The sequence below is a fragment of the Anabas testudineus genome, chromosome 11 (genome assembly GCF_900324465.2).
Source record: "Anabas testudineus chromosome 11, fAnaTes1.2, whole genome shotgun sequence".
NCBI classification, from domain to species: domain Eukaryota; kingdom Metazoa; phylum Chordata; class Actinopteri; order Anabantiformes; family Anabantidae; genus Anabas; species Anabas testudineus.
Window position 1 is genome coordinate 18378078 of NC_046620.1, and position 24653 is coordinate 18402730.

General features: G+C 39.8%; 2 protein-coding genes across 2 annotated transcripts; one reads left to right on the forward strand and one right to left on the reverse strand.

The window, feature by feature from the left end:
* Positions 1-844: 844 nt before the first annotated feature.
* On the reverse strand, positions 845-8932 carry si:ch211-30b16.2 (glycoprotein endo-alpha-1,2-mannosidase-like protein). The gene is made up of 4 exons (XM_026349061.1): positions 7838-8932; positions 6894-7003; positions 3126-3202; positions 845-2056 (listed from the first exon to the last, which is right to left on the reverse strand). Exons 1-4 carry the CDS (start codon positions 8340-8342, stop codon positions 1420-1422), a joined length of 1329 nt encoding a protein of 442 aa, XP_026204846.1. The 5' UTR covers positions 8343-8932; the 3' UTR covers positions 845-1419.
* Positions 8933-16124: 7192 nt separating this feature from the next.
* Positions 16125-23078, forward strand: LOC113154103 (protein lin-28 homolog A-like). The gene is made up of 4 exons (XM_026348111.1): positions 16125-16155; positions 16534-16688; positions 19152-19330; positions 22853-23078. The coding sequence occupies exons 1-4, from the start codon at positions 16125-16127 to the stop codon at positions 23076-23078; spliced, it is 591 nt and encodes a 196-aa protein (XP_026203896.1).
* The last annotated feature ends 1575 nt before the right edge of the window (positions 23079-24653 follow it).

The following is a 24653-nucleotide window of genomic DNA, read 5'->3' on the forward strand; positions in this document are numbered from 1 at the left end:
TGGCATTTATAAAAAGGCTCTTGGTAGACCAGTACTAACATGTCATTTTCATGGGCACACAGGCTGCAGAGCCATTAAAGCGTGGCATTAGTGTGTCCTGAGGGATACACTTTGCTCCAATGATTTCTCATTCACACGAGGCCTGCAGCCAGGCTACTTGGACAGTAGCTGGTTCACTACGCCTGATGTACTCCACTGTCCTCTGCTTGGCATGGAGCCATGACTCAGACTTCAGTGGTGAAGTGTACAGGGGAATGGAGAACCTCGTAAGCTGACCACTGCTCCATGGGTTTATGATTTTAAGAAGACACATTGTGATGAGAAGTACTTAGGCGTTACTATATGAGTGAAGCCAGTGGTGACAAAGTTGCATGACGCACATTATTGAGTCCTTACACAAGTGATCAGACTTCTTACTGCTGCAGGGCTGGGACCATAATCCAGATCAACTGTTAGAAACAATCACAAAATACAATATTTTATTGGTAAAAAGATTAGGCAGAAGGCCGCTTTGACAGGCTAGCTAACAAACCTGAGATAAAACAAAGCCGCCTGGATGGACTGTGAATCTCTTCAGTTGAATATATGAACACAGAAGCACAGAAACCAGCAGGTGTTAACCTTGTCCTTCAAACCCACAGCTAATTGTGGTCTTCCTTCACCCTCAATACAATGGCTTAAAAACTGGTGAAGACAAAAGTATTATCACAATCAGAGAGGTTTTAAGATACTCCACTACTTTAAAGGATGACCCTCTTTTCTTTCTTCCTCTTTTTCTTTTGACTATTTGAGCTCCTTTATATCCTTCCATCAGATGCGTTTTTATGTCATTTGGTTTCATTTTGACTCAGTTTAGGTAGTGTTAGCAAATATAGCACTTGCACTTGCTAACACTAGCTAGGAGAATTACAACAGGTTAAACAAATGAGGAGATCCTTTAATGTTGACTTATTTCATCATCAACTACCTGAAGAACCACATATGTCCCTGTATACAACTTAGCAGCTGCCATTCCTGGAATGTTACATTTGTGCAGAGACATGTCTATAACTTTACATTGAACACTGGTTCTCCAACAGTAATCAGACACACATTTATTTTGTCTTCAAGGAAAATACCAAGCAGTAAAGAACAGTCTTTTATCATAGGAAAATAAGAAACGTGACAAACGGATACTGATTTCTGGAAACGAAATTGTCTGTCTGTCATTGTAACCTGGTGGCTTCAATATATCAGTGACATTATTAAACCTGTACAAAACTGGTAGTGTTAAAAACAGTGAGAATAGGGTGAACACTTGAGGTGAATCTCAGGTATCAGGAATGCTCAGAGTTGGACAGGAGATAGGTGTACAAACTGAGCTGAATAATGTCATTTGTGATTACGCTCACAGCATCTACTGGGGACAGAAAACGATATTTACATCAGCCATTTGTCCTTTTCCTTGTTGAAGTTCTCGGCCCACTGACGTGTCAGCTTCAAGTAGTGGTCTGATTGGTTGGGTTGGTAGTCCAGGTACAAACGCGTCACTGTTTTCTTGGGTACAGCCTTCTCTATCTGCGTTCCTTCATGCCATTGATTAAAGGAAGTAATCGTGACAATTTCTGGTCTGACAGACAGAGCTGCCTGCAGGGATGTCTCATAGTAACGTCCATTCACACGGTTTCTGGTGTTATGGTTGTTCCAAGGTCGAACAGCTGTGTCTACGTACCCTGGACCCACACTGGGAATAAACAGTAGATTGTTTGCATCGCAAAACGTTTTGATGGCTTTCCAGTTCTGGTGGGATGAGCCAAAAGAGAAGCCGTTGGAAGCAAAGTAGGTGTACATGCCATCGAAGCCGCTGGCCAGGATGTCATGTTTGTGGCGCTCCTCAACAATGAGGGCCACGAAAATGGCATCGTAAGGCGTGCCTCTGATGCTGTGAGAGCCTTTAGTTGTCAGTAGCTCTGCCCAAGACTCTGGTGGTGTCAGGTACGAGTCGTAGACGTAAAGCAGCGGCAGAATTCGCCCTGTGTTCAACCTGAATCTGTAGAAGGCGCCATGTTTTCCATAGCTAGGAAAAACACAAGAGAGGGGGAAAAATCTGAGAACTACAAGTTTTTATTTTAAAAAGCTTTTCATGAACATAGCTGAAAACCTGCAATCTAAATAAGTGCAAACAGTTTGTGTTTCTTGTTTAAAGCTTTTATATGAGAGAGAGAGATGACTTTTTGAATAACAAATACAGACTGCTGCCACCTGCTGGGAGTAGGTGGCAGCAATGACTAGCTACAGTAAATATGTAACCCTAACCCTAACCCTAAACCTAACCCTAACACTCTGTAAAGCTGAGTGGAGCTGCAGAGTCAGGTGATACTTCTGTGTTTGTATTTTATACACATTAGACACATTAGTCTTTTTAATAACTGGTCATCTAAACATATTAATTTGTGCAGCTTTAAGGTCTGAGCCAGCTAAATGGATATTAACATTTAAAAGCTTGAGCTCTGGTCAATATTTAAGCAATATTTAAGTGTCTCTCGATGTAACAGGTGACCAGCACAGCGGGTTTCTGGGTTTTCTTGCAGCAATATAAAGTTCAGAAATGAGAAAGCATTTGAGTTTAAGTCCTGATTTTACTCCAGCCTTGTATCATTATAAACATCACCACCTTACTGCAGCTGTTTAAGGTTTCTAGTAATAATGTAAGAACAATGACTTCTTTTTCATTTTGTAGACTATTGCTGAATATCTTATTAAATCAGATGTTACATGTTATATAAAGCCTTCCTCCATGTCAGCTCACATATGTTAAATATTAATTAAACAGTAGGAAAAGCTGAAAATCATCATGTATTTGTGATAGACAAAGATTCAGGTTTGCTTTGACACACATAGAGACAGGTTGAAGTTGAAGCTGAGGCTACCTGCTGATGCATTACAGCAGCATCACAGAGGAGACATCTATATTTAACTACCTGCTCCTCATCTTCCCTTCCCAAGCTTCAGGTTCAAAACCTTGCTAGACTTCTAATGGCAGCAGCTGACACGGAAAATAGATTTTGAAGGTGTGATGAGTGAGAGGAAACAAATCTACCACAGAAGACAATCACACAGACAGGACACACCGAAAAACAACTTACTTGTCAATGATGTATTTGATGTTGTCATGCACGCTTTGGTCTGTCCGTCCTTTGTATGGCTGTATGTGGAAGGCCACCTGTGCAAAAAATACATTTGAACATGGATGTTACCTAAAAGACTATGAAAGCACATTATGAATACAGAAACACCTGGAAAATAAGGGGTTATGCATTGAATTGTTATTCCAGTGCATTGTTTGTTTCAATGGACTTTAAGCATAATTGCAACATTTAATTAGTAGTCTGTGAACTTCACTAATCGTTTAGCTGCTCTGTCTGTGAATCACATTGCTGACTGAAGTGTCATTTTGTTCCCACTCTCAAGATACTTTCATAGTGGAATTATGTTTTTGTGTGAATATTCAAGCATCATCCATCTTGACAAACTGAGTCCAGTTTCTGTCAGAGGAACAAATCCAATTGTTGCATCCGAGGAGCTTTCTTTGCAATGTTTTTCTATGTAGGTGCAGTGGGGTTTATTTATAACACGGCTCCATCAGGACCAAGAGTTTTATAAATCCATCAAATCAAGCCCCACTTGTTTAATATTTAACAAACTGTGGTACATGTATGTGATTTCTTTTACTCTGAAATGTTCTTCTATAAACTACTAACAATAGCTGTCAAATAAATTTAGTGAAGTACAATGCAAAATATTTCTATTCTATTATTTAGTGGAGTAGAGGCATATTAAAAGTAAAGAAAAAGCCAATACATAGCTGTACATAGCTCATTATTTTCAGAATTACTGCACATTATTCTTTTCTGGTGGCAGAAATGTGGATCTTATCAACCCACACTGCACACTAGCTAGAGTTGTCTAAACATGAGATACAAGCAATAAAGGGAATATGACATTGCTCTACAGCACTGCCAGTGGTCAAAAACTCCACTGGGCCCCAGTGATTGATATGATCCAGAGGGAATTTAATTTAAGGCCTTTATTACAACACTAAAATTGAATGCATGAAAATGATTGTGTGAGGGTGTTTTGCTGTACAGACTTGAGTTTTTCCTGTCATCCAGGAAAAACTATGGCACGCTTGTTTGCATGAGTGGCACAGGGGAAAAGGTCTACTGCAGCTGAGTGGCAAACAGTAAAGCATTGACAGAGCTGTCGAGTCACAAACACTGAACGCTCAACGCCCACTCTATCTTTCAAAAGAGGCTGCAAGGTCTTCATAAACAGTTTCCATGGCAACGTGATGGTGTTTGCCGCCCAGGCTAGGGCTTGTCAGCCGTCTCGACTGGTTGGAAATCATGAAAGACCAGCGAGGTAAGACGCTGTTCAATCTGTTCATGTTTGAATGAACAAACCAGTTGCAGATGCAGATGAAAAGAGCTGTTTGCTCAGAACCCCCCAAACCCCTACCCTCTCGCATTGTGCGATGCTGGTGAATTCTCATATTTACATTAAAAGCCTCAGGTGTATAGACGCTGTCATAAGAAACAAACCTCCTGAATGGTTTTCACCAATGTACAAATCAACAAGAAGCACTGCTATATCATCACCCTAGTGCGTGTGACATCAATTTAGCTGATTAAAGTGAGACAATACATTCAAAAGTGCAGATGAAAAGGAACACATGAGAGGTACAGAGGAGTCTTTAAATCTGTCAAGACAACTCTGCTTGTTGAGGGCTGGGAACAGCAGATGGTGTACCCAGAAATCCTGCAGTGTGGCCTGAGTTGACTCCACAGAACATCCGTTTTTTTACTTTCATCTAGTGTGTGATGCTTTCCTGTATCAAAGGGACAACATAGAGACTGAATCTGATGTTGCTTATCTTCGACAGTTTAAGCATATGCAGATATGTGTGGTTTGATTCTGGTTTTGACATTATAAAAATCTGTTGTCTGTGTACGTTTCATTGATTTGGTCTTCAACAATGAATGTATCTACAACATATCTCATATGACCCCTAATCTGATTGCAGTTAAATTCTGCACAAAATCATCATTTAAAAAGCAGATTAATTTATTTATAGTATTGATACTAGGTCATCATGTACATTGTATGAGAACGACTGTGTGCATACCAGTTATATAAACCTGTTTTCACATCAGAACATGCAGAACAATGCCAGCATTCATTTGAAGTTGTGTTTCTGGCCAGCCGCTGGATGTACAAATCCAATACTCGATGTCTCTCTTACCTCTGCCTTTGGTCTCAGCTGTCTCTTTAACAAAATAGTTTTTGCTATTACCATGTACAGTATATTTCTGTGTTTTAACTGAAATACGTATGTCTCTCTTTTGGTTACAACCAGCTTTCTGAAATCAACATTTCACAGAAAAAGCAGGGTCAATCTATGCTTAGTCAGGGGGGATGGAGGACTGGAGGGGATTACAGATCAGCCTGCATCCTTCTTTGTCATGTTATGTGTGAACCAATTTCTGTTACACCACCAGTCTGTGTCAATCTTTATAACTCATCCCGTTTTTGAATCCTTCATATATGCACATTTACAGGGGTAATGCACACACACACGACTGCTCACACACAGACTTCAGTCTGTATTTTGTCAGTGGTGGCTTTGGTGAACTGAAACACTGGAGCATTAGCCCTCAGGTCAGCTGTGACACACACTCTGTTGTGTAAGGCTGACTGAAACACACAGAGAGACCCAGTTCTCAGTGTAAGACTTCCATATAAGGAGCATGAAAGTAGGCGAGGGAAAGCTCTTCTGTCCTGTTAATGCCGAATCTAATGCTCCGCTTGTTTTGCCACTGCTGTCTCAAGCACCTTCAGCATGTTACAGCTTTATGCTATCTGAAGCCCTTCAGTGCTAAAGTAGACACACTGTGACTTTGTTAGATGGAGTTGTGCACTGAAAGGGAAAAATCTACCCCAAAGGTCTTTTAAGTCTTTAAAAACAGCTATTGGCTGAGCTAGATTGAGTCTTACTGCAGAACATTCCATCTCCCTGCAACATCCATTTAGCTTTAAATGTCAGGTTTTCAGGTCAGAACATTGGAATCAAAACAGCCATGGAGGAACAAATTTCTCCACTGTCAGTAGTGTCTGTGGCCCAGAACAACAACAACACAGCTGTAAAATAAGCTGCATTTGGAAAAAAAGGGCACAACACGGTTAAAAAAAAAAGGGATTAAAAGTGGCCTTACAGCGCTGACCACAGCAGTATTTAAAAGCAAAATGTCTTGCAATAAGTAGCTAAAGTGTGAACATCACAAACAAAAACATGAGATATTTTGGGGTGAAACTGTTTTACTTATCAACAACCGCTTAGCATAGAATTACATAGACTTAATGCTGCATTAAAACCTTATAGTTTGTGTCCATTATCCAATGTATTGTTTAATTTTGTATTGGCTGAGAAAAACATAAACCAATTCATTATATTTCTTGTTTTCAAAGCTTCCATTTTAATTCGTTTTACTTTTGCATTGGTGAACTTTGTGAACTTAATGTTCTGTGTCAAGTGGTTAGCAACAAAAGAATTAGCTTACTGGTTGATTTGTAAGCCAGCTAGATGGAAAGATATTGTGACTAAATAAAACAAATGAAATAGTAGTTGCAGCATTTCTGAACCCAACAGTAGGTGCTTTACTATGATAAACAAGTTAATTGTCTGAGGATGGCCTTTATGTAAGTATGTTAATACAAATAGCATGTCCGTTGAAATATTGACTTAATGCAGCAGATCTGCCCTTAATAATGAATATACAAACATTTTTATCTTTTATGCGTTATTCAAACAGTAAATCATCAGAAAGGAAAAACATACCGGGTGTCTCACCAGTTACCTTGATGCTGTGCCTGTGGGCAGCGTCCATAACAGCAGGAACCAGGTCCTCTGTGGGCTCCCCGTGGTCGTCTGCCACTCCAGGAGGATACCAGGACAACACCAGCACCCCTACAGCACCACAACATGGAAACCAGTGGAGAAAGTCCGGCGTGAATACAATTCACATGGGATAACATTTGAATGTGATGGATGATATTGGAAGTTTAAGCCCTGTTTTGTACATGAACTGTTACATTTCTCAACCTGTCTTTATTTCAAATAATAAAATGAAGTATAACAAATACATCCATGGATATCCATTTAAAGGAAATAAATGAAACAACATTTTGTGTTTTTATAAGAAGGTTGCTTCACCTTTTATTTGTATAGGATGAAGGTTGGTAACTCCTATCCCAGTACTATAAGTCAAAAGTATTCAGTATTTACAGAAAAACTTTAAGTGTAATCCATATCGCTTATTCCTCTACAATGTCCAGATGTTACTCTTTAGTGTACTCATCATAAACTACAGAATACATTATAAAACGTTGCCAAAAGAGTTTTAAACGTGTCATGTTAATGACTTATAAAATGTAATATGTTCTTTTTGATCATATTCCTCAGGAAAGATAACTTTAACATTTCTGTATCTAAAAACTATTTCTTTTACTAGAAATCACAAAAACAAATTTCAGTCATGGAAATGGATACACAGACGTCCAGTCCTCTATTTGGGAATTGTATGTTTTACACTTTCTATAAAATTTACAGTAAAAACCTCTAGTAGGTACTCTGCTAGGTATTTTATAGACTGTTTTTATGTTTAGGTTAGGGAGTCTAGGGTCTATGACCACAGAACTTCTTCATTTCAGCTACAGCCCTGGGAGACTGACCAGCACTTCAGCACAACAAACCAACACTTGCAGAGTTAGTGTTTGATTAACAGTGTTGAATAACAGTTACCGGCTGCAGCTTCTTCTATCTGGGCCATATGTGACTCCAGCACCTTTGGGTCCCTGGAGCTGTATGGTCCCAGTTCAGGGTAAAAACTTGAGGCAATGTCTTCGGGGGGTGTGTGCCTTCCTTGAGCATGACTGGCTGCAATCTTAGGGTCCCAGTGTGGCACCAGCACATGATCCCAGTGAATGTACCTGTTGTCCATGCTGGGAGAGCCGTACCACAGGTAGTAGAATATGTGAACATCATAGAATATACTGTAATCTCGGTCCGATCTGGTGAAAACCACCTTAGTGTCGCTGCTGCCCACGTGAAACTGGCCCGGCGACACCACAACGTCTTTCACATCCACCTGCTTCCTCTCTGATCTCTCCTCGATAAAGTCCATACCGGGAGCCAGGTCCGAGAAGCCGTCGCTGGGCTTCAGCGTCCTGAGCCCCATCATGGTCCCGAAAATGAAGAGCGTGAAGAGGAAAAGTGCTACGAGCGCTTTCCTGCGGAGCCGAGTCATCGTCGCTGTCCGTGGTGCTGTAGAGCATCCAGTGCACAAACCAGCAGGGGGAATAACACGGGTGTCTCTCAGAGCCAGCTACAGCCCATGGATGCAGTCGACGTCTTTCAGCAGGAACTGGCGCCGAGCAGGTAAAAACAGAAAAATGCGTTCAGTCACTGCAGCGGCTGGTGCGTAACGGAGCCTGTAAAAACGCACAATGACCAAAACAATCTCATTTCACTCCCATCTCCTCGACCTGGGGGCGTCCTGCACTATAACGCTTCAGTAAACCGCCTCCTTGTGCAGCCACGACGATCACGTCGCATTTTGTTTTGTAGTTTTTTCTCCAGAGATACAAAAAGAAAAGTGAACAATCGGTTTCATCGCCCAGCAGTTGTCGTTTGATTCGAAAAGAAACAGGTCTGATCAGAGTCGAGGTTTTGTTACCTTTCTGCTCCATCCAGCCTCCGTCGAGCTGTTGCAGCGTCTCTTCCTCTCATCCCATGTTTATGACCGGATCACCGTGTTCTGTTGCTAGAACCAGCGCTGCAGCAGAGAACCACGGTTCTTACTGATCGTTCTCGTTAGACGATAGAATGAAATATTTCTCTGTGTGGTGCGAGCAGGATGGAGGTGGGATTAACCCCGACCGGAAAGAGATGTATGGCGGGTGATTAATGCTACTGGGAAGCAGGCGGTGGAGCGCATGCCCGCCTGAAACAACAATATGAAGACATAAGTAAACGATTAAAAACAACCTGTCATATTAGTGTTTTAATCACTTTTTGTAAATAGTCTCTCAATTTGATGACAGAGACACATTACTATTTAATTTAACAGTGTTTTCAGTAACATTCAGTCTAAGTGCGAAAGGTAGGCCTATGGAGCAACAAAACGTCAATACCCAAGCTAATATACTGTTAGTGTTATTATTATTTTTGTTATATGCATAATTATAGCTTACATTTTGTGTAATACACATAGCCTTGCCATAACGTACGTACTGGAAACTGGAGTAAATAGTCATCATTGCGTTCTGCAAAGTTCAAAAGAAATTAAATAAAAACACTTTAATTTGTTTGTTTAATGTGTAGGCAAAAGCATTACATATGGGCTATTATTTACAGTTATAACACTGTTTGCAGCTTCCTGGTTTTCTATATAAATTAGTCCTGAAATGTGATCTGATCTTCACAAATATCACAATACTTCTAAGCAGATAAAAGACAGTCATAATGTTTCATGTCCTTATTGAATACACTCATTAAACATACAAAGTGATGGTTTAGAACCATGAAGATCAGATCATAAAACCAGGAAATGACAAACAATGCCATTGCCTTTTGTTGTGACTGTATTTGGATACCCTAAAGTGCCAACAACTAAACATTACACTATATCTTAGCACAAGATTATTATTATTATTATTAATAATCCAGTTAATGCATTAGTATGTGATAGGCTATAATTGAGTGTACTAATAGGACATAGAATTGCCAATGCATTTGATACAGCTAAAAAATATTGGTTTGAAATTAAAGCAACATAGAGGCAACAGTGAGTTCACGTTATTGTAATTTCAAAATCTAAAAAAAAAAAAAAATAGATTCAGGGGCTAATCAACCTGCTGTTGTAAGTTTACAGTTTCCAACAGTAACACATTTGAGCAAACAGATCACATACTTTATGTGTGGTATGATTCTAGTCTTGTGTTGTCTGTATGTATGCTTGAGGTGACATCTAGTGGGAATGATAAAATAGTGTTCTCCTACTTATCTGCACGTTAGTGGATGCACAGCTTTTATTACCTTTAGTGTCCATATACCACCTGTAGATGGTGTCTGTGCATCTGGAATAGAATAAATTACACAAGATACTGAAGAGTAATCTATTTGACAATTTCAAAATCTAATGACAACCAGACAATTAGAAGAAGAAGAAGAAGAAAAAAACAAACAAAAAACATTGCTTTGCTAAATAAAGGGTATGAAGGACATGGGCTAACAAAGTATGTGAACCTTTTGGAATTTCGTGGTTTTCTGCATTAATTTGTCATAAAATGTGATCTGATTTTCATCTAAGTCAGGAGTATTAAAAATAATGTGCCTAATAACACAAAGTAAATTCTGATCTTTCACGTCTTTATTGAGAACAACCAGAAAAACCTCATAGTTCTAGTGGAAAAATTATGCCAGCTCTTTGAATAATGACCTTAAAAAAGCAAATTGAAAAAAATAATTATCTTGAAGATGTGGACTAGAGCTACTTTGACTGACAAAAACCACTCAAACCTCTTGAGTTTGCTCCACACAAGAAGAATACACTTAAAGTGGCTTGTAAAAGTATTCATACTCCTTGAACTTTTCCACATTTTCTCACATTATGACCACAAACATAAATATATTTTATTGGAATGTTATGTGAAAGACCAACACAAAGTGGCATACAATTGTGAAGTATAAAGAAAATTATACATGAGTTTATTTATTTTTTACAAATAAAAAACTGAAAAGTGCAGTGTGCAAAAGTTTTCAGCCCCCCCGAGTCAATACTTTGTGGAACCCCCTTTTGCTGCAATTACAGCTGCAAGTCTTTTGGTGTATGTCTCCACCAGCTTTGACTGAAATCTTTGCTCATTCTTCCTTGCAAAACAATTCAAACTGAGTCAGATTAGACGTGTTTTGCAGACTCCAACAGGTTTTCCTCCAAGATTGCCATGTATTTGGCTCCATCCATCTTCCCATCAACTCTGACCAGCTTCCCTGTCCCTGCTGACGAGAAGCTGCCCTAGAGCATGACGCTGCCTGTGTTCAGAATGATGTGCAGTGTTACGTTTCTGCCACACATAGCGTTTTTGCATTGAGGCCAAAAAGTTCAATTTTGGTCTCATCTGACCAGAGCACCTTCTTCCACACGTTTGCAGGGGAGTGACCCAGGTAGTGACATGGCTTCTGGCAAACTGCAAACGGGACTTCTTGTGGTTTTCTTTTAATAATGGCTTTCTTCTTGCCACTCTTCCATAAAGCCCAGATTTGTGCACCATATCGGGGGTGGCTGTGGCTCAATAGGTAGAGCAGTTTACTGCCAATCACAGGATTGGTGGTTCGATTCCCGGCTGCCATGTCACATGCCAAAGTGTCCTTGGGCAAGATACTGAACCCCTAGTTGCCCCCAGTGAGTCAGGTCAGCTGCATAGCAGCTCTGCCATCGATGGGTGAATGAGACGCAATGTAAAGCGCTTTGAGTACCAGCTAGGTAGAAAAGTGCTATATAAGTGCAGAACATTTACCATTTTACCATAGGCCTCTTGGCTGCATCTCTGATCAGTGCTCTCCTTGTTCGGCCTGTTAGTTTAGGTGGACGACCATGTCTCGGTAGGTGTGCAGTTGTGCCATACTCTTTCCATTTGGGGATGATGGACTGAACAGTGGTCTGTCAGATGTTCAAAGCTTGGGAAATCTTTTTATAGCCTAACCCTGCTTTAAATTTCTCCACAACTTTATCCCTGGCCTGTTTGGTGTCTTCTTTGGACTTCATGATGCTGTTTGCTCCCCAATATTCTCTTAACAAACCACAGAGGCTATCATAGAACAGCTGTATTTGTACTGAGATTAAATTACACACAGGTGGACTCTATTCAGTCTTAAGGTCAACATTCAATCAGTCAGCAACCATCAGGCAACTTCTGCAGGCAATTGGATGGACTCAGAGAAAAGGGGGCTGAATACTTTTGCACACTGCACTTTTCAGTTTTTTATTTGTAAAAAATAAATAAACTCGTGTATAATTTTCTTTCTACTTCACAATGTTATGATGCCACTTTGTGTTGGTCTTTCACATAACATTCCAATAAAATATATTTATGTTTGTGGTCATAATGTGAGAAAATGTGGAAAGGTTCAAGGGGTATAAATCCTTTTACAAGCCACTGTATGTGAGCCATGTCTCGCCAAAATTCATGTCTACGATCAAGAATTGTTGATTTACAAAATGCTGGAAAGGGTTACAAAGTGATTTCAAAGACTTTAGAAATTGACAGTCTACAGTTAGGCAAACAGTCTACAAACTGAGACACTTTGGGACTGTGGCTACTCTACCAAGAAGTGGGCAGCCAGTCAATATGACCCCAAGAGCACAGCAAACATCACCAGGAAAACATCATCCCAATCTTAAAGTATGGTGGAGGAAACATCCTGATTTGGGCCTGCTTTGCTGCATCAAGGCCTGGCCAGCATGCAGTGATTGAGGGGAAGATGAATTCCCAAGAGTATCAAAACATTCTTCAGGATAATATGAGAATGTCTATACGTCAGCTGAAACTCTTTAGAAGTTGGGTGATGCTACAGGACAATGACCCAAAACACACACCTGGGGCACCAATGGCTTCAGTAAAATAAAACCAGTACTTAATTCCAAGAGTTCACATACTTTTTCCGCTATCACTATGACCTTTGTATGGTTGTTCTCTTATATGCTTTATTAGTGAAATATCACATTTCATACAGTACACGTACACAGTTTCTGTTGCAATGATGACAGTGGGTAATTCCAACATACCCTACAGGATTGCATGGAGTGTGGACAATCAGCTTCAACAATACCAAGGAACCATGAATAATGTAATTAGTTGTTGATGAAATTACTGACACTTCACAAGGGAAGCTTTTGCTTTGTTGAAGAAGCTTCCTTGGTGCTGGAACAGTCCTTAATAGCAGAGGAGCTCACCTATTGTGGGATGCAGGCTACAAAATGAGTTTATACTAGGCAGAGCATTGTTTGTTGTTTGCCTCTTCCCTACAGAAATGTCATCATGTCTGTGTTAATTTGGCTACAAAATAGCAGTCTGAGCTTATGGGACTAATGAATTGTTGGTTTTACACACAGCAATAAATGATGCAAACGTCAGGAAGTCCAGGATAATATGTCCAAGATAATATCAAACCAAAATATTTCAACATATCTATTTCTTTAGACATATGCAACACCCACTCAATAGCAATTAGAAAATGTAATTTATAAATAAATAATTTTCATTGGATGTTGTTGGCATGACAAACAATACACAATAACACAAACCTTAGTAGTTATATTTATATGTTCACTCCTTGTAGGGTGACATGTTTTCCGCATAGCTTCCATCTGGTGGTAACACCTTGAAGTGACCAAGGAGACTTTTTGTAACTTATGCATCTACAATATTCCCAGTAATGACATATTGTGATAGGGTTTTTTTTGAGGGGTTGCAATACATTTTAGTGCCTCTTTAAGCAACAGCTTCTCAGGACTTCAGCCTTAAAAGGCTTATTTAAGCTCCTGTGTCTTTGAGTCCCCTTTGCTCATTCCACTCTCTTCTGATTGGCCAGCTCGTGGAAGTGTTCCTGTGGGCCAACTGTGACAAATTGGACATAGTTAAACTGGGCATAGTTCAGTACCATCCTTCAAGAACAACCTAGATGACAACCTGCAACTGTATCCATTGTTCTTTTCTGATTTTGTCTTTGGGAGGAGTAAACAAAACTTTCCTTAACAGGGAGGTAAACACTGTCTGAGATACAAACCAGCCGCTGCATGAACTTGATAGGCTGGCTGGGGCCAAAATGGATGTCCAGTTATGGACTAGAAAAGACAAAGAAAAAGACTCTTTATCAAAAAACAAAGCCAATCTGCCAACAGACTGAAACAACAAGAGTAACATCAGAATAAGAAAAACAAAATGTGACCCCTTTAACATACAGTGAATGGGCAGCCACTTCAACAATATTTGCTGCTGAATGAGTGCGTGCCAAGCCTTTGTTCCCACACGCTCCTCTGAGTGACCTGGGTCACCTTCGGGTGGTCTGTTTCGTTACGCAGCAGCCGGTGGGCTTTTCTATTTCCATGGTGACTCTCAGAAGGCCTCTGGCATGAAGGCATGGCTATTTGGTTTTAATCAGGGAACACCTCTCACTCACACACACACACACACACAATAGTGTAGACAGCAAGCTGTACTTGTTCACAGGGAGGCTGAGAAACTGCTAGTCTGAGCTCATTATTTTTACACATATGCAAAGTCTGTATGTGTGTGTGTGTTCTTACAGGAACTTCCATGACTCACAGTGATGGGAGCAGGTTTTTGGTTCTCTGCAGCAGCTTGGAAGCAGTTAATTACCTAGTAATGAGCAGAGTAAATGAACTGACTTCAATGGACCACTGTACGCCTTTTTACAAACGCTAACAGGTGGAGGTGAATCACCTCAGCACAGACAAAACAAGCAGATTGGTATTATCTACAATAAATATGAGTCATCCTGAAAGACTAAAGAAGAAGGAGCATCTGGTGTCTACTTTTCTCCTCTTAGTCTGTGTCACTATTGTGGACGACATACTGCACTATGTAGAATTTTAACCTCTGATCATCTATGTAGATATTTAATTTAAAAACAAAACATTTACGGTGTCTACACTGTGTTTCTGATCAGTTTAATGTCATAAAATCTTTGTGGGTGCCTTAAACTTTTGAACAGTAGTGTATGTATAAATGATCCTCACTGTTCAGTCAAGATGCCACATGGAGGCTGCACTGTAGATCTTGAGTTAATTCATAATTACAGTGTTTTTAAAGCAAATTATACAAAATAGAATTACATTTAAGTCATTTAAGATATTAACTCAGTTTAGCTTTCAGGCTATTACGTCAGTTTAAATTCTTTTTTTTTGTCATCTGATGTACCTTAATGTTAAAAATGTAAAATGTACATAGCTATTTATAAATCACCATGAAACGTCATTAAAATTGCATCATTACTAATTATAGCACACGTCACCTAAAGAAGACACGTTTAGAAAGATGAATGACGTTTCTACGACAAAGCGTCGAGGACTAGTTAAAGATAAAAATAAAAAAGGGAAAAAGTGAAGCCACAGATCAGTTTGACTACATATTGATTTCAGTTTTTTGTTTTCAGTTTTAGATAATTTGGTTTACATTTACTGGTATGTGGTTGGAAATAGGAAAATAATAAAAAGATAAGCTTTAACTGAGCTACAAAATTTTTTTCAGCTGTGTTTTTCGGTGTGTGTGTGTGTCTTTGTGTGTGGGGTGATGTCCCTCTGGACCTGTGGTTGCCTCACCTGATTGGTCAGTTTGTTGATTGTTTTAGCCCCTATCTTATTGGACATGTGTGATTTATCTGCTATTGGAAATCATGTGGACTTGACCGAAAAGGTGGAGGTCTCAGTGTGTGTGTGTATGTGTGTGTGTGTGTGTGTGTGTGTGTGTGTGTGTGTGTGTGTAGTTAGGTTCTCTGCCTGTGTGTGGAGAGGTGGGAGGGTCAGGGGGCTTCTGTATATTATGCATATTAAGAGAGCAGAAAGCAGGGAGACACATTCTTTCTCCTGGAGGATCACACACACACAAACAGAGAGAGTGAGACACACATACAGATGTCCAGCATGCAATGAGCTCTTTTCTTGTTAGATTTTGTGGGCTGGAGCAATTTCTGCAGGAGGCTGAGGAAACCTCCCACCATGGCAGAAGGTATGAGAAGAAGAACTGCTTTAGAGATGTGTTGCAAAGACCCAGCTTCTTCAATAGAGAGGAGAGAAAGGGGAGAGTTGTCTTTTCTTTTCTCATGTGTTGTCTTTTTCTTCCCTTCCTGAGGGGCAGGAGGTGGTGTGGGTGGGGGTGGCTGCAGAAGAGCTTCCGTGGCTTGGTGTCAGGGGGAAGGCATGCTTTTGTTAATGTGATGGTAGAATGGAGGTGTAGAGGAGGACAGCGGCTCAGTGGGCTTTTCTTTTAGGGCAGCAGAGAGCGGCAGGATGGGCTCTGCGTCCAACCACACTTTCCCAGGTAGAGCAGAAACAAGCCTTCATTAAGACATCAAGCTTCTGCAGGGATCTCATAGAGTTCTGGAATAACATATGAAAGAATTGATTTTTGCAGCGCTTTTTTTTGGATTATCATATTAAAAAAGGAATTTTGTAGATAGATATGTAGATAGTTTGACTGTAAAGGCCTGCTATTAATAGGAGTATAGCGTGCAGATATTATGATGTTAGTAAATATCAAATTTATCATGAATAGTGCACAAAACACCGCATGTATGAGGCTATCACCGTGCAGGCCTGTGGTTTCTTCTCCAAGTGCTCTCAGGCTCACTGTCCCGCCGTGCGCTCGAAAATGCCTTACTGACCATCATTATATTACTTCGGCGTATCTGTTGTGCAGGAAGCTGCGTGCAGAGTGAGGATGAGGACGGGGGTCTGTCCAGGGGCAGCGGGGTTTGCAAGTGGTTCAACGTGCGCATGGGCTTCGGCTTCCTCTCAATGAGCAGCAGGGACGGAGCTGCGGTGGAGCCGCCGGTCGACGTGTTCGTCCATCAGGTGAGAGCTGTGCTGCTGCTTGTGACTTACATACATACATAGGTTTTAATATTCATTATTGGGGAATCCTGTGTTAAAGTAATGTGTCTGCACCACGTGGAAACGGGGTCCTAGAAATGTTGCGCCACCAGTCGAAAGTCACTTCTTTACAGCGACTAGTGAGCTGAATATTTCTAGATTAGTATCCAGCTGACCCAAGGTTTCCGTGAACATAAGGAACACCACCTGCACACTGATCATTTAACTTCTACACACCCATTATGTCTTCAAAGCTGATAAAAAAGACATTCTTTGACTGCTATTTCATTCGGCTCGAACAGCTCTGTGTATGCTGCACCACTGCTTTCTTTCTTTTCTTTTTTTTGGTGTATTGCATTTGCTCAATCTTTGTGCAGTGCCTTTAGGTCTGTGGTTTTTATGTTGATTTATCCCTTTTAAAAGGCAGACATTGTAAATCCAGGTTATCATATTCATGGCATGGCTAGAGGGAGGTTAGAGGTTAATGAGCTTCACTGCTGCACACACTGAGTAGATAAAAATGTTTAACCATTACAAAACCCCAAGAAGGTTATAAAGTTAGAGTTGTACTGCGCTCTTAACTCAACATCTGTTTACTAGCTTACATGGAGCTTGCAATTGATCAAATTGCACCCTTCTGTAAAATAAGGAAGAAAATTAAATTAAATTTAAAAAAATTAAAAATTAAATTAAATAGAAATGAAAATGTGGAACTGACAGTGCACTGGAGGAGATACAGAGGAATATAAAGCTGATGTGTTTTTGTGTAAAATTACCTGTAGATTAACACGTCTTAAAGTCAGTCGTGCTCAGGCCAGGCCTGTCTTTCCTCCACTCACTTCACAGACTTGCTGTGGAACTTAAAAAGTGAAGAGGGGTGGGTGGGCAGGGGAGGCTAGGGTTCAAATGTTTTGTTTTTAAAAGGAGTTAGCAGAGATAACAAGGCTCTTTCCCCTCCAAACCCAGGCCTACTTCCTGCTATAAAGTCATTATAGCATCAGGGAGCCCACCCAACCCTGAGTTCCACTCACACCTCCCATGTGGAGCCGTTCAGCCCTCTTCTCAGGTTTCTCTGCCCCGGTGTTGCTCTAAATCATCAGAGAAAACGGAGGGCTGTGAGGGGTCTTTACATGCCTGTTTTTGGTCTTCATGGATGTCAGTTTACTGTGCAGAAGTTTAATGAAGTAGGAGTCTGTGGTCTGTATTGTTAATGGTGAAGTACAATTAGAAATTAAATTAAAAAGTTAAATTATAAAAAATTACCAAATCAGGTGTTTGCCACATTTTCTCATTTAATATGCAGATTGTGTTGTAGAAATAAAATTCTTATGGCTGTTTAGAAGATAGATGGAACCTTCTCCTGTACCAAACTGCTAATCTTTAAACCAAAACAATGACATTGATATACCCTACATTCATAATAGTTTAGTCACTAAAAGTGGGTATTGCACTCCAAGATCTGATATTTTGGCAGAACTTGTTTTTTCATTATTTGTATTTGCAATCATCAAAATGATAGAACAACACCAGACAAACTGAACAAACAAGAAAACACGTATTAAATGTGTTAAAGTGCTTCAAAGCAAATGACAGACTCAGAGGTATACAACATTGGTCTTGATGTTCAAACTGAGACATTACTGATCAATCCTTTCTTTGATCCCTTCCTTGCAGTTTGTTCACTTCCATGCTAGTTTAGGTTTATTTATTCATGTGTGTATATGACAGTGTCATCAGCATACAGTGCAACTGAAATCTTATCGCGTGGTGCTATTGTAGAAGATAAGAAATATATAGATATAACATATAATTAAGTTGTGCGTAAGAATTCTGCTGGTATGCTCTGTGGCCTGTCATTTTTGTTTGCCATTTGCCCAATATTTAAATTAACATTATCTTAATAGGAAAGATAGATATGCAGATATTCATTTCTTACTCACTTCTGGGGAAGCAGGGGGAACCTAAATCAGGTTCAGCCGCCAAGGGTGACCTTGGTCCAGAGCCCGGATCAAAATGGGAGAGTTGCGGCAGGAAGGACATCCGGCGTAAAAACACATGCCAAATCAATGTGTGGAACATGTTGTGGTGACCCCAGAAGGGACAAGCCGAAAGCCGTTGACTATTGTATTTATATTGTTGGAAACCATGAGCACGCCAGGGGTCTGGCTGTCGGACAGCCAGGAAGGGGAGTGAGTTGTGCCATAAAGAAACAATCTGGCTTGTGGGCAAAAAGAGTTTTTTGTATTCTTGGATGTGGTAAAAAGGTTGTTTCATAGGTGTATCAATAAAAACAGAGCATTATAAAGTGCAGTGAAAACTGTAGCGAGTTAGTAAATCAACCATGTGACCATGTGACTTAAACATCTCCTGATGTGTGGATTTGTTGCATTGTAGAGTACATCCTGGCATCTCTCCCCAATAACCATCATTCTTTTTAATGAACAGAGTAAACTGCACATGGAAGGCTTCCGCAGCCTCAGAGAAGGGGAGGCCGTGGAGTTCACCTTTAAGAAATCATCTAAGGGGCTGGAATCTGTCAGGGTTACTGGCCCTGACGGAGCACCATGTTTGGGCAGTGAGAGAAGACCAAAGAGTGCCCAAAAACGGAGATCCAAGGGGGACAGGTGAGTTATTAACGTATACTTAAACCTTAAATGGGTAGTTCAACATTTTGGGACTTTTGATTTGCCTCTGAGAATCAGATGGTGTCAAGATGTGATTAGCCTAGCTTGGCATGAAGACTTTAAGCAGGGAAAATGAAGAAATGCACCAACTCTAAAGTCTTGTTAATATGCCCTGTATTACTGCTCTGTATTTCTCAAACAGATATGTGTAGAATCATGTGCTGGAGCAGACAGCAGTGCAACAGTGCAAATGTTACTTCCATGAAGCATCTCTGGCTACAATACGGGCTGCCAGAAAAGTTAAAGAGGCTCTGTCCTGAAAACACAACCGCCAACACCTCTAACACTTACTTTACTTTACTAACATGCTTTCATTCAAATTTATTTTATCTGCATAGAAAGAGGAAGAAATGATAATTGCAAAAGAAGTTATTTGTGGTATTACAGGGAGTTTAGTTAATTCATCTACCTAACACATCTGAGTGTGTCGCTATGGCACAGGTTACAAGATCATTGATGTGCACAAGTTTAGATAATTCCTGTCCAGTGAGTCAGTATTGCTGTGCATGTTTGTTGCAACTCCACAGCAAGAAGAAGAAAAAGTTATAGATTAATGTTGCAATTGCTTTTGTATTTACAAAGTCAGAATATGATATGATTTGCTTTATAAACTGTGACTCAGTAGCTATAAGAGAACATCAGCAGTGTTCATAATGCTGCGCAGCACAACAAAACGACACAACATCTGCAACTACAGGAGCCAAATGTTATAAACAACAACCGGATAAAAAAAATGATTATAATATCAGTAATAATACTGATTTGTCCTGGGAGAGCCACATTTCTAGATTGACAGGCCTGGCATATTACACTTTGTCTGTTCCATAGCAGCTACATTTCAGTTTATTTTTTTGTTTTAAAAAAGTGATTTAACCAGGTAGATTCAACAGAGGGGAGATCTGTTTCAAAGAGGAACTGGCAACGATGGCAGCTTAAAGTTTAAGACAGCGCACGCCCCCATGAAGCACATGGAAAGGTTCAATACCAAAAAACAGTTAGCTATGTGTAAAGGTTTTAGTTTCGTGTATGACAGGGAGAACAAAGTGACTTTAAAAAAAAAAAAAAAAAATGTATTTGATTATTACTTAAAACGGAAACAGTAACTATTTCCAAAAGACAAAAAAGGAAAATTATCCTGGATTGTAGGACATTTTTCATTTAAATCAGGTTGATTTGCATCATGAAAAGTGAAAATAGAATTTTAGTTAGTTAATTTAGTGTGATATTGCACTATAGACAACATACCCACATGATAGGAGCGTTTCTGCAGTGTAGCCTACTGTAGAAGGGGATGTCAGATCTTGATGGACAAAAGTTAGCTTCGGAGCTTAAAGAGACACTCAAACAGAAAGTATATCGCTGGGTTGGCTCTGTGTGGAGCAGCAGGCTGAGCAGCATCAGTAGATTGTTTGATCTCTTTAAGCTTCTCCAACCCCCCACCCGACCCCTCCAACGCTTCATTTTTGGGCTTTTGTGCTGCATGTTGCTTCATGTGTTTCTCACTTTATAAAAAACAATGAGTGAATCTGTACAAGAGGCTACAGTTTATCTCGAAGGCAATTAAGATCCAGTGAGGCTATTAATCTGATAGTATCTTTTAGATTTGACCATATTAATTATGTCTGGCAGTGATAAAATGTGTCCCACATCCTCCTGTCTTTAAATACCTGCTGGATTTGATTGCATTCAGATGTCCAGCCTTTTTTCTTCTCACTGGTTCCAAAACACAAATAAAAGTGTTGGACTTGCAGACTGTAGGCCATTAAGATCTTATGATGTTATTTATAGCATCTTAATAAGTTCATTCATCATGCTGGGAATTGGGCATTGATAAAAATAATCCTACAGCTTCCTGTCTTTAAGTACCCTGTATGTTTGATTGCATTCACATGTTCCTTCTTCTCTCTTGAACAGAAGTGTTGTATTTAGAGGGGGAAAGGATCCTCTCCGTTTAATTGATAACAGATGTAGATGCTCCAGAGGGGTCAAAGGCCACCACTGCCATAGCAACAATGGGGTGTGGAGTGCAAATGAGGCAGAGGGGATGAGGGGAGGAGGGGCATTGAGCAAGTGGAGGTCGAGGTTCAAAGGTCACTGCAGTACTGAAACAAAGGAGCTGCTTCTGCCACCCCTGTGGCCACGCTGATCAATATTAAGACCTGACAGGGGGCTGGGAGGAAGGAAAAAAGAACTGTTGGCTAGCTGTGAGCTAAGTCTGGCTTTTATCATATCACTCCACTAGTGAAAATAGTCCCCATGAAAAGCTCTCCTTCCTCCTGTCACTTCTTCACCAAGTCTCGCAGATTTTGCACAGTATGTAAGTAACATGAAGAGACATGAACCTTATTCATCACAGGGGACATTAGAACTATGCAGGTTTTACTGATGTAGGGATTTAGTAACTGCTACTTAGTAATATTCACCTGCTGACATCAGCTACGCCAAATGGATAGAGGAGAGCAAATTCAGATATTATCAAACTTATGTTATCTTATTCTAGGCTAAGCAAACTGCTTCTCTGATGCAACTAAATATAAATATATATACTTGTATGTGTTTGTATTTATATGTGAAAAAACTTTTCAATTATGTTGTCATGGTAACACTTCAGGGTTGGGAGTAAAAAGAAAATGTGACATAGCAGCAGGACTTATCAAATCTGTAGCTGTAGGTATCTATTGCAAAATAAAACTGCTTTAGCATGTTGAACAACATTGTCTGTGAGGTGACGTTTCCTTTACTGATGGAGAGCAAATGGAAAAAGCTGTGTCAGTACAAAACTACACTGTCCATATACAAAGAAATATAGTTTTTGCCTTCTTGCTTTTACTTCACTGTACTTGCCCCTTTTTTGCCTTATTTATGCTGTGTATATGTAAATAAATAGAATATAGAATACACTATAGTGTAGTCTCATATTGTGCTCTTTTACTTAGTACATTTGCATAGCATTCCATGCATAATAGATACAAATAAAAAGACTAGGTGAGTTTGTGTTTTCTTCTTCTTCTTTTTCTTCTTCTTCTCATCTCAATAAGTTTTGTCAGTGAAACATGGCCAGCACATGAACTCTGCCTTCACAGTTCCACATCACGTTTGTGTAAGTTGCTTACAGGACCACTAGTGTCTAAACCAGTTGTGATGTCAAAGTGTTAAGCTGAGATTGTAGATGACAACAGAGAAGCATTCCACCTTTAAGGAATCGATATGACGAACAAACTATACACAGTGAAGCTCAAACACACCAGTGAAAACACAACAAGGAAAAAAACTTTTTCCGGTGTTGATAGCTGCAAGACATGTATATGTGCTGCCCTCTGGTGGCAGAAACACAGTCACTGCAGATGGGATTTATTCACATTTTACAAATCACATCAAGTAGTGTATTAAATGCATAATAATAATAATAATAATAATAATAATAATAATAATAGTACATTTCTTTTTCTCTTGTTATTTTAGATGCTACAACTGTGGAGAACCTGGCCACCATGCCAAAGAATGTCAGCTGCCCCCCCAGCCCAAAAAGTGCCATTTCTGCCACAGTGTGTCCCACATGATAGCCAACTGTCCGGTCAAAGCACAGCAGCAGCAGCTGCAGCAACTGTGTCCAGGTTCTCAGGGAACAGCCACCTCACAGAGGGAAGAGGAGCCCAGCCAGGCCACCCTCGCTGAAAACTCAGAGTGAAGGATTCAGGGAATATGTGAGATTATATACTAGAACACTGTTTATTGGAAGAACTACCTCACGTTTCATTAAGTAAGTGGCAAAAAGAGCCATCACCTTGCAGATGTGATGACTGATGTGTTTTTTTATGTTAGATAAGTGTCTTAGCTTTGTAAGATAACAATCAGACAAGTGGCCATAATTATTGACTCTTGGACTTTAGGATGGATTCCCGAAACAAACCAAACTTAAACTTATTGGTACCTGAGGGGTCAGGTTGGGCAGAAATTCTGAAATAATGCTTAAATTAACAGGTCAAGCTCTTTGTTAAATAGGCATAACTACAGTTCCAAATATGACTTCACTAAACAAATAAGAAGTAAAGCATGAGGATTATACTAGAAGAGCACAATGGGCACCATGGTGGGCCTGGGTTGGGTTCAGGCATGAAATACATTATGATTGTCTGGTAGTAGGGGTTTGACTCTCACTGAGGTTTGGACAGAAATATGCGACCTGATCAATTCTCTAGTTAGGATACAATGTGTGCCTCTGTTCATTCAGCTTCTTTAGAAAACAACAGGAGTTCGTAGAAACTTCCAAGAGGCCTGAAGCACCAAAATGTTTTGCAAGGGTTTGCAGCTATCTGAACATACTGACACAAAGCTCACTGGAACATAGTCACATTGGTTTCACCTGTGCTATTATTGCTATGACAAATAGACATATGTGCTGTGAAATGCCATATACCATATATAAGTATTATATTGCAGTCAGGAATCAATGTAGTTCTCAATCTTTCCTAATACTCAGATTTTAGATCATGCACTGCCTTTAAGTGAGATGTTTTCAATATGGGAAAATATTTTTTTACCTTTCAACAATATTAGCATACAGTCATGTTTATAGGGATGGGACACAGAGGGACGCAATATCACAAACACCTCTCAATATAATACAGTCCAGTACAACAGAACTGCTAACTCTGCCGTCAAAACTAAAGCATGTAATGGGATAATGGAAAGACTTTATAGTAGACCAGTTGCATCACATTGCATTAGACTGTAGGAGTATACCTGCTATAACCTAATAGAATGGACTGTGAGTGTATAGCACAGTCCATTAACTCAGAGTTGTAAGATCTTTATATCCTGAATTGGAGCATTAAATCATATAATATATAATAGGAATGTAGCCCAAAATTATAAAACTACTGTATGTAGCTTTAACATGTAGCCTCCCTGTCTACCCTACATATCCACACAGCCTTTCCCCAGTGGAAAAAGTAGTGTACCATGGCACATAGGTATATTACCACAAAGAACTGCTCCCAATCCCTGTTCACTCATTCAATACTCACTATATAAAGTACACTGAGTAGTCCACAAAGTAGTCAGCTATATCTTTAGGATACTTACTAATCATTGTCATATAGTGTCATCACTTATAACTGTTTGAGCTGCAGAACTGTAATTTTCTCATCTTTAAAACAGGGAGCAGTGCAATGTGGGATGTTAGTAGAAACGTGTTCTTGCCATACATAGGTCTTTTTACACACTTAACATTTATATGGTAAAAAGAAAGTGATTTTAGACA

Excerpts from the sequence above, each read along its gene's own strand:
- LOC113154103 (XM_026348111.1), top strand. The coding sequence starts at position 16,125 with ATGGGCTCTGCGTCCAACCACACTTTCCCAG. Across the intron at positions 16,156-16,533 it reads GTCCAACCACACTTTCCCAG|GAAGCTGCGTGCAGAGTGAG; the intron begins GTAGAGCAGAAA and ends TCTGTTGTGCAG. Across the intron at positions 16,689-19,151 it reads TCGACGTGTTCGTCCATCAG|AGTAAACTGCACATGGAAGG; the intron begins GTGAGAGCTGTG and ends TTTAATGAACAG.
- si:ch211-30b16.2 (XM_026349061.1), bottom strand. The coding sequence starts at position 8,342 with ATGACTCGGCTCCGCAGGAAAGCGCTCGTAGCACTTTTCCTCTTCACG. Across the intron at positions 7,004-7,837 it reads GATAGAAGAAGCTGCAGCCG|GGGTGCTGGTGTTGTCCTGG; the intron begins GTAACTGTTATT and ends GTGGTGCTGTAG. Across the intron at positions 3,203-6,893 it reads CCCACAGGCACAGCATCAAG|GTGGCCTTCCACATACAGCC; the intron begins GTAACTGGTGAG and ends TTTTTTGCACAG.